Source organism: Salminus brasiliensis, chromosome 7 (genome assembly GCF_030463535.1).
Source record: "Salminus brasiliensis chromosome 7, fSalBra1.hap2, whole genome shotgun sequence".
In the NCBI taxonomy this organism is placed as follows: domain Eukaryota; kingdom Metazoa; phylum Chordata; class Actinopteri; order Characiformes; family Bryconidae; genus Salminus; species Salminus brasiliensis.
Genome location: NC_132884.1, coordinates 21,634,909 through 21,649,224, shown reverse-complemented (window position 1 = coordinate 21,649,224; position 14,316 = coordinate 21,634,909). Strand labels below are relative to the sequence as shown.

Below are 14,316 nucleotides of genomic sequence, written 5' to 3'. Positions count from 1 at the left end.
CCTGTTCAACTGAGTGTACTAGTTCCTGTTTTGACTGACCAAAATCACAATTCGTTACGTACCAGACATGCAGGTGTGAAACTGCCGGCACTGACCTAGCTGCCAGCACAACAGTATGACAAATCTCGTTGAACAACCCACTGAAACTCAGGGTAATATATCAACAAACACCTATCAAATAAAGGCAGATAGACTTCTGCTTTTTAACAATCCAAACACATAAACAAAGGTGACTGAAACTTATTTGACTTTTAATGGCATTATATTAAGTGGAATAGTAATAATAATCGAAGGACTTGAACTTTGTACTTTTCTCTGCCGTATTTCCTCAATGAGCTCAATATGAACATCACTGTTGAAAACCTCATTAACCATGTACAAAAAAAAAAACAGCCTCAACACCCCCCACCCCCACCCCCCGCCCTTTACATCCAACCAGACGCCTTTTGAATTACTCCCTATTACTGTTTGCTTTATCTCCTATTATGTTCTCTACTTAATATAAAGTACCCTTGGTCAGATAATTGACACATTCACTTATCTCTGCTAATACAGAGTCAATTAGCTTGCAGCGGAGCTGCGCTTATCCGCTGTAATGTAGGCCTAATGAACTCCACTCAACTCAAGGCCACGACTCCCCAATCATTGTGCAAATTTCTTCAGATATTCACCTCTCCACACAAAGGCTTGCAGGCGCTAGCCTGCTAGCGAAAGCATCTTTTATTTCCTTTATCTTAATGGTGACCTTCATTATCAACATTCAAGACGGTGGGCCAGAAAAGGTCTAAAGGTTAGCCTGACTTTAAGACTTTGAACATGCAGGAGACACTGGACTTTCCCCGAGCTGGAGAAAAGCACTGGTCAAGGCTTCGGTCTACTGTCTGACGCACAATGCTATATTACAGCTGGACTATAAGTTGCACAGCAGGTCCAGTTTTGCTATCAGAATGCTAATAAAGGTAAACGACTATCGAAACTACCCCTGAAATTACACTTACTGTCGAAAGTCTGCAAGAACAACCTGGTCTTGACCGTGTGTCGGAAATAATTATAATTTGATGCCGCAGGGAGTCTTTTCTATTTCAGAGTTCTCAAAAAGTTCTGTTGACTTTTTTCAGCATCGGAGAAGGGGGCAGTTGTGGTAAAATACAAAATCAAAGGGAGTTTAGAGTGGCTCAGCAGTCTAATGCACTACCACTATGGCCTAAGGGTCGCCAGTTTGAATCCCAAGCCATCCTGCTTTGCCATCAGCATCTGGTGTCCTAGAGAGCACAATTGGTCATGCTCTTTCTGCGTGGGTAAGTAGGCGCGCTATCCCCTCAACACTCTTAAGTGGTGCTGTTAGCTGTGGCAATACCAAACTGGGAGGGGGGGGGGGATGGGGGGGGATAAATAAATAAATAAAAACATCATAGTATTTTAAAGTGGTGAAAATAAAAACCAGGGCTCACAATGCCTACACCACAAATCCATCAGTGAAAGTATGTGTGTCTTAGTTTGATATATATATAATGTTAAAATAAAGAAGGGAAAAAGAAAAGGGACTATTTTCCCATGAAAACATATTTAAATGAAATAAATGTTTAAGGGCAAAAGCCTACCTCACAACTACTGTAGAACAGTGTTCGAGGCAACAGACAAAGTATTCATAACTTCTCTGCACTAAAAACTTTCTTTGAGGAAGGTTTAAGACACATTAAACTCTTCAGACAACTGGTTCCATTCAGCACCACTGTGAACAAGTCTTGAGCTAATTCTCACATTTCACATCAAACCACTCTGAATAACTGATTATATCAACCATTTAATTATGCAGAAATGATGAGAGATCTGTGGAATTCCCCTTTAAGTTTGCATAAGTTTTTTTTTCTGGTTAGATTAACGTTTACATCAAGGGTAATCCTACACGGTGAACCGGCATGGCAGCAAAAACACCACAGTTTTATCATGGATATGATCTACAATGAAAATCTACATATCTCAATAAAACAAACAACAAATCATTTTCATTTGATTAATGCAGCTACACTAAACAGATCTTACAATAAAGTGACCATCTGTGTCATTATTCTCAATTATTACTCTAATTATAGATTACTCTGGATGCTGCTTTACTAGAACTTGTTTTTTCAACACATTTTGTGTTGAATTTTTATGATCGATGTATCTCGCAGATATCTGAGAAGCTTGTTGTTCTAGTACAGCCTTAGCTTGCCAACTTATTCAAACACCCATAATTGTAGCAGACCTTTGAAATGGTTTCAGATGAAACTGTTTACAGATCTTTCCTGTCATAAATGTAATATTGCAACACATGGTATGACTTTACATACATTTAGGGAATCCCCCCCTAAATCAGTAGCCTTTGGTTAAATATTACAGTTATCATCATGTTATCATCACCTGGGCCTATGCCACATACTTCCCCCACCCTCTTCTATGATGACTCTCTGGGGTGGCTGTCTCACAACACTGAATGTATTCTTGTTTTGTTTTCAGTAACAGAAAGGCCTTTCTATCCTAACAGAGGTTCTGTAAATATTTATTTACACGTAAGAACTCCTTTCTGGCTTTCTGATGCTCAAGGTTCTAAAGAAGCATGCCAATGCACTAAGTACGAAGACCGTGATTAAACAGTTTTAAGAGATGACTAAAGTGTCCTTGAAGAGCAATGATAGCCGTGCCGAATGGTCCATAACCACCATGTTACAGGTATATTTTAAATGTGGTAAATTTGGACCTCATTGGTCAAATTATTGCCATAAATAAAATATTTAAAATACATATATTTCCATTTATTAAGTACAGGAAGTACACAGCAAAGAAAACTGAAAACTGTGCTCAAATGGCTTGTTATTTTTGGCTGTCAGGTCTCGTAAATTTAACTCTAGTAGGAATATGAGAGTTTCTCTTGCCATTGAGAGCACCACCCTATTAGAGAAGTGAAAAAGAGATGTTATGCAATACTCACGATTTCTGTGGCAAACATTCGACAATCTATCTGATAACAGGGTTGTTCCGGCTTTTTTTTTTTTTTTTTTTTTGATATAGAAGCATCCTTACATTTGCAGAAGTGTGAACCACAAAGCCCAGGGGAACCTTTTTAGCACATCACAGCACAGCGTAGAGGCACTTCCTGGCCTATCATGTAACTGGAACACTCGAGCCATATTTTGAGTAAAAAGGAACACTTCCAGGAACCCTTGCATACTGAGAACAGTTTCAGTAAAAACTGAAGCAACAATGGTTAAACTTAAAACTTGTGGTCAAAGACAGAGCATGCAGCACGACTTTCAATTTTACTGTAGTTAGTGATGTTATCTGCTACTGCCGAGTTAATGTCATCTATAATTTATATGAAAGCTGTTCTCATTCAAAGAACAACCTTTCTTCAACGCTACATTCTCTAAACGGCACAGGTAAATAGAGACTTGAAGTAGGGATTTCAGAAGGCTAGAAATTGCTAAGGTGCACTTGAATGAAACCAGTAAAGAACTGCTGATACTTTGGCGCAATTTGTAAATGAGTACTTGGAAGATGAAGAATAAACAGCAATAGTTCCCATTAAAACTGAACAAACTGCACAGAAAATGTGTAACTGTATGTGTAAATGCGTAATGTGTAAAAATGCTAATTTTCGCATCATTTTAGTTACATGCAAGTCATGCGGACAGCAGTGAGCTAATAATACCCACTTGCATGCAAAACATAGTTGCGTTATGTACATTTATGACAGTAGTGACGACTATAGCTTTTCTTTACATGCTTAACACCTGCATTATTTATAGGAACATGGACTTTTAATCCATTCCATTCAATTAAAAACATTAAGAAATACAATGTATTTAAACTACACAGCTATCAAATATCACAAGCATGAATTTAATTTACTCTAAAAAAACATCCCAGCCAGGCATTAGGACTGATTCAAAGTCCTAAAGAGAAAAGAAACCTAATAGACTGAGTTGATACTACTTTAATAGTAACTAAAGCTCTTATGCTTCAGGTTCAGCTACATAGCTACCAGTACAGTTCTATAATGTACATGCCCTAGAAGCATAAGTACTTCAATCACGACCCCATGATCCTAGACAGCACACTGAATAACTTCACAGCTTTGAATTATGACTTATTAAATGCCATGAAAACAGAAAAGCAACTTAATACTCTGTTAATACTTTGAATCACAGGCAAGCGTTTAGCGCAGTGCCCTGGAGTACCTCTGATATATTAGTGCCAGGCCAAATCCACACCTAATAAATCTGTCTACATAAGATTTACAAAGCCAACAAAACATGACAGAATCTGCTATAAGTCAAAGTGAAGGAAATTTAATAAGTCCTTAATTAAATCTTACCAAAGTACGGCATAAAGATTTGAACTACTGAGATGAAATTCTTGGGTCATGCAGTACCTATTAAGTTGCATTCTGAGAAACTAAATTGACTGAATTCGATTTATTGCAGATAGATATGTACCGCTGATGTCGTTGCATAAGTCAGGTTCATGCGTAATTGTACGGTGAAGTTTAAAAACTACAGTGAAGTCTGACGTCTAAAGCCAGACAAAACAGCACTGTTGACAATGATGAGGATGTTTAATCTTAAAATAACTAACTTTGTGAGCATGTGCTTCATTTATGATGTCCCTGACGAGGTCAGGTGTTACTGAGTTTAATAAAGAGCACTTTGTTGTAAGGTACAGTTTGCATGCATTAGTGTCAACATCCAGTAGAGGGAGAAAGCCAAGTAAGCTTACCAGCTTCCCCAAATTGAAATTTAGTCATATGGTCATTTAAAACCTACTCCTGGGTCTCTACACGACACCTATGACGTCTCCGTTTTTCTACATAATGAGAAGGAATATTAAGGATTAGTCTTGCAACAATACATACAGTTTGGTTTGATGCAGAATACTGGGGTTCAGTACACCGTCATACCATGACTCTCATTGTTTCTTCATTGAAAAGAAAAATCAGGCAAAACCAAAACAGAGAAGGGAGTAAAACTGGCCAATTCCAAAACCCCAAAACTGTTACATAACAGTCTGGCTCATTATATTTACACCCTAACCCTCTAGAGAAAGCCCTGTTAGGCCTAGTTAAAGCTGGGTATGAGCTAAAATTCAACAGCCACTTTCAGAGAATATGTTGTTGAGGCAATACATCACCTCCTTATAGGAATATAAGTTGCTATGCTAACCACGCCTCGTGACTGTGGCTTTGCCTGTGTCAGCGTGCGAGGAAGGGAAGCTCAAACTCTGCAAGCGCCAAAGTGAAGGCCTGGGAAGCCAACAGGTATCCATGCTTCTCCCATCTCTTCTCTACAATGTCCGCTTCTTGGAAAACAAGCTGAGCAACCTCAGACTAAAGCTAACCACACATCAGAAGGGTCAGTCAGAAGTGCCATGCAAGAAAGCAGATTGTGGAGAAGCAATATGGTGCTAGGTGGGTGCTAGGCTAAAAGCTAACCCAGTCAACAAGCTACGGTGTCTTTAGATTGTCAAAAGCACACCACACAGAGAGAACACTGATATGACAGCAACACTATACAAAAACAAAATAAATAGGCTTGTATATGACCACATTATTCTTGTAGCGTGAATGCCAAAGCATCTCAATGTGTCCCTGACAGCAAAGCAGCAACCTGCATCGGCCGCACCACTGTCCTAGCAAGAAAACGGGAAAATTCTCTCCAGGTCATTCGTAAGTTGGGCTAATAGACCATGCGAACAAAGAATCTCAAACAGTCCGCTCTGGAACGTGAGAAAGGACTTGCTAGCCATTTCAGTGTCAAAACAAAAGTGGCCGCATTAATGAGCGATAATGCCCCTCCTCTGGCGGAAATGATGAATGTAAGAAATCAATCAAGCAGTCACAGGAAACACAGGTGCAAACAGCTTTGTTTTGGCAATCATCTGTAATCGGCTCACTCAGGACCTACATTAAGACCAGGTATGAACAGAGCCAAAGTCACATTTACTTTTTATTCATTAAAGGACAACGTGAATAAGAAGAAAAAGAAGAAGGAAAAAAAAATATCAATAAATAAAAATACCTCAACAGGTCTTTAAGTTTCTATCCCTTGGAGGCTTCACAAAAGCTGTTCCGTTTCTGTCCGCTCGGCTCATCTTTTTCAACCTCTGCGAGGCACTGCTCAGGAGGTGCAAAGCACACCTCACCACAACTAATCTCGTTCAAACACACGCATAAGTTACCTGCAGCTTCCATCAGCATCAACACTGCACTTCAACACAACGGATCCCAGCCATCCTGGGCTAGAAAAATCACACCCATCACATTTTTACTACAAAGTGGCCACAGTTCTCGCCTGCGATACATCAAGAAAGGAGCTTAAAGAGATTACAACTTATTATTATTATTAGCTAAGCCTCCAGAAATGACATGGAGCCCATCTCATCTCCATGGAGGACCCTGACCTACATTCTTATGAAGTGAAACACGCGTACACACACACACACACACACACACACACACACACACACACACACACACACACACACAATAGCAGCTCAACACCACTATCATGAAACGCTTAGATTTGACTGCGTGGCGTCCCGTACATGCAGATGTAAGGCTTGCTCTACTCAGCTGCCGTGTTCTGTTCTCAGCTGTGACTTGAGTGCAGCACTCCGGCATAACATAACAAACCTGACTTTGATCACAGTCAAGAACAAAGAGGTGCCAAACGTGCAAGTGCACTTCATTTTAATTCCACCTAGACGCATGATCTCCACTTAGACAGCGATCGAGAGCCGCCAAATTCCCTTGTCCAGTCAAATGCAAACACCGCTTTCCCGTTCTTCGCCCTAATATGTTTGAAGTGGTGTGTGATGTAATAAGGTGAGTTATCTCTCCCATGCTGTGGAGCAGCTCTTTTGTCTGGGACGCGGTTCAGCGCGAGAATATCTTCCCCCTGCCCGGCGCTGCGATAGCTCCCCTATCTCCATGCTGGATTTGACTTAAATCTACCCTTCTCCCTTCACCACTTTACATCTCCAACAAAGACTCGGTCTCTCCCTCTCTCTCTCTGTGTCTCCACAATCAAAGAGTTGCAGGGCTACAGGCGCTGTGTAGAAGAAAAAAAAAAAAAGAGAGAGGAAAAAGGAACCCCTCCAAACCCTTCAATCTATCTTATAACGCTATGAAACGGACCAAAATAGAATGACTTAATTAATACAATTTTCATCGCAAAGATAAAGTTTAAGTCACATTTCTAATCAGCAAGTTTTTTAGGGTCCAGAAAGCCTGCACTGTCACCATGGAAACCTGCTTACATCTGACAGAGCTGCTATCAACTAATTAGCGAAATAAAAGAGCGCTGTTATTGCGGAAACAAATTCTCAATAATAGCCTTTAAAACAGAAATTAGTCGAATGACCAAAGTGCAAGGCGTCCGCTAAAGCTTTTGGACAGCCTTGACAGAATTTGAAGGCCACTATTTGCTCCTGTGAGGTATTTATACCAGAGCCGTGGTACAAGGTGAACGCGACTAACAGCTTATTATCCTGAACGTTTCTTTTTCCTCCCTTCTCCCGTAATTGCCTTTATTCACCTTTTCCATTTCGCTATTTTCTAAACGCATTTCTTTCGAAAAAACAAAATGTGCACCTCAGTCACAAAATTCTGTCCGACAGAAACCACGAGCGAGGAAAGAACTGGAGGAGACCTGCAAAGACAGTTCTAATTGCATCTTTGTGTTGTGCAAAATCACTGCTAAAAGTGCAGCTATCAAGCTATGCTCAGCAGCCCAGGAAGAACATGGCCCACCATTACATACTGAGTGCATGTAAATTATTACTTTTACTGTTTAAATGTGCCACTTTAAATGTACTCTATTCAGTCACTTGCTCTGTCCACAACATGTACAGGGGGTTACTGGAAAAATCTCAAAAGTCCCAGAACATAACTTGTGCACTTTCGACTTCATAATCGATGGAGATTATGGCTAGAGCAGGCCATTCATCTGCACTCGTCTGCAGAATCAGAAAGAGGCTGAAAAGGGAAAGCAATACGATGCCAGGAACAACACTGAAGGACTTTTAGCTACCAATGTCTGAGAGAGGAGAAAATTAGGGATGGTTAGCAGATCATGCAGATACTATGTAGATGTAGTCCCTCATTTCTACTGTAATGCCAACCATTTAGGTGTAGTCCCTCATTGTTACTGTATCGTCAACCATTTAGGTGTAGTCCCACATTTCTACTGTAACGCCAACCATGTAGGTGTAGTCCCTCATTGTTACTGTATCGTCAACCATTTAGGTGTAGTCCCACATTTCCACTGTAACGCCAACCATTTAGGTGTAGTCCCACATTTCCACTGTAACGCCAACCATTTAGGTGTAGTCCCACATTTCCACTGTAACGCCAACCATTTAGGTGTAGTCCCACATTTCCACTGTAACGCCAACCATGTAGGTGTAGTCCCACATTTCCACTGTAACGCCAACCATGTAGGTGTAGTCCCACATTTCTATTGTAACGCCAACCATTTAGGTGTAGTCCCACATTTCTACTGTAACGCAAACCATGTAGGTGTAGTCCCTCATTGTTACTGTAATGCCAACCATTTTGGTGTAGTTCCTCATTACTACTGTAATGCCAACCATTTAGGTGTAGTCCCACATTTCTACTGTAATGCCAACCATTTAGGTGTAGTCCCACATTTCCACTGTAACGCCAACCATGTAGGTGTAGTCCCACATTTCCACTGTAATGCCAACCATTTAGGTGTAGTCCCACATTTCTACTGTAACGCCAACCATGTAGGTGTAGTTCCGCATTCCTACTGTAAGGCAAACCATTTAGGTGTAGTTTTAGCACCATTAAAAAACACCATTTTATAAACGTTTACGCATCAGCACTGACAGAAACATGCATGTAAAATATCTGATTGTCATGCCTACAGGGCACCACCCGATCAATCACAATCATGTGAATTGTCCAGCTAAAAAGTTCAGTTTTCAAATGAGACAAAACTTTAACTTTCTTTAGTTTACATTTTAAATGCATGTTAAGAACAGAGTTAACTGAAAAACATGGTGGTGGTGGTATCACCTTCTGGAGATTACCAGCAAAGGTCTTGAAGCTTGATGAGAGTGAAGAGTGAGTGGACAGAGCAGCATACTTAATAAAACAAAAATAACCAGCAGGATGTTGATCCTAAGCAAAGGACAAAAAGCTAGTCAACATGCATGTTGTCGAAGCACAGCTGTGAATTTCACTATGAATGGAAGCTGAAAACTGTTGTCTAAAAAACAAAAAAGGGGGGAAAAGAGGAGGAAAAAAAAGAGAGCTGACCAATAGTGTACATGGATGTTTAAAAAGCAAAAGAGCTACACATGTCTTTCATTCAGGAGAAGAATTTCGGCAATGCTGTGTGCCAAAATAGTAGATAATTATCCCAAAAGACTGGAACCGGACAAAGACACATCTAGCAAATACTGAATTCATTGCTTCTATTGCTTTTTGAAGGTTACTGTGCCTTTTGGAATCCTTCGGAAAGCTTTGAGAATCAGATTTCTAATAAAATATTATGTGGAAGACTATCCTTTTAATTTGTAATTACACAAATTTGGATGTCACAGGTAAAACTTTTGTCCACTTCATGTCTACAGGGGCAAATCGTGGTTTATGGCACGTTAACGCGATTGCTCACAATTCAGCATTACATGTAGTATATTTATATAGTTATAACCTGAGTTCAGTAGATCATACATGTGCACGTCAGTTCTCTGGATCAGAGAGGTACAGATGAAGGCCATGTTGCATGTAAACAGTCCGTTATCTTTTAAAGGCTATGTCCCAGCGCAGGAGGTAAAGTCCTAAATATTTACCCTGTACATCTCTGCAGGCCACAGAATGATCCCACAGATTAATGTAAATGGATAAGGATCAGGTTGACAATTTTTTGAAACAGAGAGGTTTTGTTAATATATTAAACTCTTCAAACTGGAACAGACCTTTTAACTTAGTTCTCTTTGATGTTTACGCATTAAAAATTGGTCGAGAATGTTTGCAACGTTTCCCTTTTTATAGTCAAAGGTGACATCAGGTCGACATAAGGCCCTGTTCTTCATCAGCATCAGTCAGGGAGCGGTGGAGCTGCGGTAAAGGGACCATAAAGAGCTATGGAAATCACAGCGAGGGAGTTGGCAGAAGAGAATGGTATATTCTTGGTATCAGCCTGGCCCATCAGACACTGCAGTCTGACACTGAGGCTATGCTGCTCTAATGGAATGTGCTCTTTCAAACCCCCAGAGAATGTCCACATCACATGACCCCCGAGGCTTGGTCATTAGCCAGCACTCAGTGCCCAAACACAACCCTCCAGCCTGCCTATAAATGCCCTGGGCCAGCCTGGACTGCAGCCTTTGAGGAACAGCATCCTCTGAAGTCCAGTTTATGAGCTCTCTTATAAATGGAAGGAACATCCAGATTAAAGTGGAGCCACTGGCACTGATACAGTAGCACAAGCTTCTCAAAAACAAGTACTTGACCTTGCATAGTTACACCAACCAGTTTGTACAAATTTACTTTGCACGTTCATCACAGTTTGATGAACAGGGAGTAAGTGACAGTCAGCTATGAGCTACACTGACCGCAAATTACTGCCATTATTAGCATTTAATTATTAGCATGACCAAGATGTTACTGATTATTACATTTCAATGCAAACGTATGATTTTCTATTTAATTGACAAATCTAACACACTGGAAAGGTTCAATATAAGATATAAAATGTGCCTTAACTAAGTGGTTTTATGTTGAAAAAATATGTTTGAAATGTCTTGAAATGTTAGAACCACATAGAGTGCACAGAATACTCGGAAACCAACAGGGTCAATGTTAGATTCCACAAATAAACAGTAACTGTATTGTCTGAATTATTTAATGTTTATTTAATATTAATGTTAATATTCATTTGGAACATGTCACTTCACCAGAGGTACTCAAACGTTTGCATTTATTATTCATTATTTAGTTTATGCAAATTGTTCTACGGATCCTAAAGTGATGTCTTACCTGCACCCTCATGTCCGCCCTCTCCCGGAGGTTTGTATGGGTTGAACTTTGGCTTTGGAGCCACCACAGGTGCAAACTTCTTTGGGGCCTGCTGCTGGGAGATGGAGATGCTGGTGGTGCCCATAGGTAAACTGGTCTCCATTCTTGCAGTCACATGACCATGCTGGTCACCATCGTTCTGGCTACTCCACATGGTTCTACAACAGAGAAAATAGGGGGGGAAACTAACATTAGAATTTTTTTTTTTTTTTTTATTAATAATTTTATTTATTCAACAGAAACCCAAAATCTGAACTGGTGTAGATATCAGACAGTGCAAATACTTGACTCTTTTATTCAGTTAAGATCAGCACTTCATTACAGGTCTCAGACTTCATCATGGTTTCCCAAATCTAATTCCACTGGGTCCATGCAGAAATTCTAGATCAGAGAACAGCCTGACCCTTTAAGTTAATGTCTCTCTCTCACTCTCTCTTTCTCTCGCTGTCCCTGGCTATCATAGTGTCATCTTCAGCCAGTTCAGGGGTGAACGTTGTTAGAGATAAAGCATAAAGCGTCTCAGCACCGCACCGACTTCACAACAATAGGCTGTGTTAATCTTTCCTCGAATCCCCCTGGTAGTGCCAAGGAACCAGATAAGAAAGTGTTTGTGAACCTGTAATTTGATCTCTGTTCCCAACGCTAAGAATGAGAGCTGTGATTCGAGCTGCAGACTTCGCAATAAGCCTGGCTGAGCACTAGGGGTTAGCACTGGCACCAGCAGCTGAGGCCGTAGCCACTTGCAACCGGCTTCTGAAATGTCATCCATCCCCGAATTAGCAACAAATGTCAGCGCTGTGCAATGCATATCTTACAAGTTACTAAAATCACTAATGCATCAACAGCTAGGAGTGAATGTGATGAGGGCTTGAGAGGGAATGCTCTGCACAGGCCAACCTTAGGTGTATCACAACCTTAGGCGTAGCAAATGTAACAAAGAGTAACAGTCACGCTACACTGCTAGAAAAACAGCAAAAACACAGCAAGGCATGTGTTTAACTTACACTGAGGCATTATAAATTTCATGCCCTAGAAGACCCACTTTTGGTTCCATATAACGATCCATGTTTGTAATGGAGTTTGAGGAACCTTTCAAAGGCCTAAAGAACCAATACATTTCTATTACAAAACATGCTTCTTTACACAGAACACAGATTTCTAGCAAAATGCGCTTAACGTCCCAACACCAGCATTCAACAGAGATGTTGGGGCAAGGTGGAAAATTACTAAGGCCGTGCAAGCTGGGGATCAGATATCCCTGGTAGGTCCTAAATATGTAAGTGTATTTGAGGGGACTGGGTGTGCTGCCAGCAGAATGCTACCTAACAAAATAATGAGGAGCACATGTGTGGCTAAGTTAATTGGGGCTTGTACTTAAGAGTACAGGGCAATAGTAGGTCAGCTACTGCCCAGACCTGCAGCCCTTAACCGAAGCCTCATGATCCTCGATGCCGGATTTCCTTTAAACAAATTCTCTGAACGACACACGGACCACCAAGCAAAATACGTCTGATATAATTATGTCGTTAAGAGTGAAATAAATCTCCACAAGTGACGTCCTAAGTGCCACGATGTCTTCATCAATTACAGACCGAACCTTTTCCGCTCGAATTTGATGCCAGACGTCGATGCTAGCTCACAACTGGATCCCCAGACGAACTTCACACATCTATATGCCGCTGACGGTGTGGCTACACAAGGTGTCCTGCTGTTGCTTTGTATTTGGAATGTTTAATGAATTACACAATGTGAGCAGTTCCCAACATCACTCATAGTACACAGTACTGAGGGACGACCTCAGAAGGTAACCAAACAGTTTATAGTGTGCAGCATGTCCATCATGGCCTTACAGACTGGTTAGTTTATTATAGTACATATGTAAATTAATTAATAAAAATAACTGTGGAAATAGGTCCTTTTTGTACTGTAAGATATGAAACTGCTAAAAACAAATCCCAATTAATTAATTTAATTAAAGTCCAGAATGCCACTTTATATAAACTTAAAAGGTAGGTACAAAAGCCCCAAACACAAGGTGCATTAAAATTGTGCATAATAAATGACCAATTGTGCTCTCTTTTCACTCTTTAATGAAACATGTTGTCGGTCAGTTCTTCTCAGGTGTATTAGGTAATATCCACAATGAGCTCAGAAACCATACTGTGACATAATTTTGCTTACTAGATTACTAGGAACGGTTCGGTACCGTGGATGTTTAGCCTCGAAATGGGGATACAGTTTTAATGTCGCTGTTAAAGCTACACATCTGCAGTGACACCACTCTGGTGTGTGAGAGGATAGCAGAGTTCTATTAGTGTGAGGTATGGGAGTGTTGTATGGACACGGGCTCAATGTAAAAAAAAAAAAAATTAAATATTCTCCAATGACAACCTCAGAACGACACTATGACTCCTCTATGAGCTTTTTATGTGGAACGGAAAAAAGGCAAATAAAACTGAGAAAGAGGCAATTGCTCCACTCAACTGCTACATCACAAACAGACCCTGTCAAAAGTCACTAATGCAAACAAACTAACAGGACCTGTCAAAATAAAAGTCACTGATACAAATGAACTGACAGTGTCTGTCACTAAGGCAAATGTATATAAAATCTCTCTCTTAGTAATATATATGTACAATATAATACTGCTACACTAATACTAATGTAGCAGTTCCACAAAAAAAAAACATTCAAACTAAAAGCTAGTCTCACATTTATCGCCATATTTTCCTTTTTTTTTTTTTGCTGTTATGGGAATTCTTTTAAAAATAATTTGATGTTTTTATTGCTGTTATTTTTGAATAAGGTATTCATCTTTAGTGTCTTCTTCTGTTAGTTAGCAAATGCATAAACCAAACTCCAGCTAAATGTAATAGCTGATAGCTACATAAGAGGAGTTGCTACTGAAGAATAATTGATAATTAAACTATAAAAATAGTTGCGTGTTGCAGCCCTATGATTAAAAATCTTTCAAAAAAAAAAAAAAAAAAAAAAAAGCAGTTATCTCTGGTGAGTCAACTTCAAGTAAACATTAAAAAATTAATAAAAGGAAAAGAAAGTCATAGTTTAAAACGGACAGGGGTTCTTTCCCAAAGTTTACACAATGGCACACTCATTGACCAACTGATTGATTGAAAGGAGATTCGAAAAGTTTAAACATAAGGAATAAATCTAGAATATTAGAATTGGAGTTGAATGCACAGATACTGGGGGTGCTCTGGGGACACACA

General features: G+C 40.0%; 1 protein-coding gene across 3 annotated transcripts in view; it reads right to left on the bottom strand.

Annotated features, from left to right (window-relative positions):
- The window catches only part of lpp (LIM domain containing preferred translocation partner in lipoma), a 234,874-nt gene that overhangs the window by 144,340 nt on the left and 76,218 nt on the right, over positions 1–14,316 (bottom strand). For all 3 annotated transcript variants that reach the window (XM_072684124.1, XM_072684123.1, XM_072684122.1), the window contains one exon: positions 11,048–11,244. In XM_072684124.1, the coding sequence (XP_072540225.1) occupies positions 11,048–11,240 (193 nt within the window). In that variant the 5' untranslated portion in view covers positions 11,241–11,244. The remainder of the gene's footprint in view (positions 1–11,047; positions 11,245–14,316) is intronic.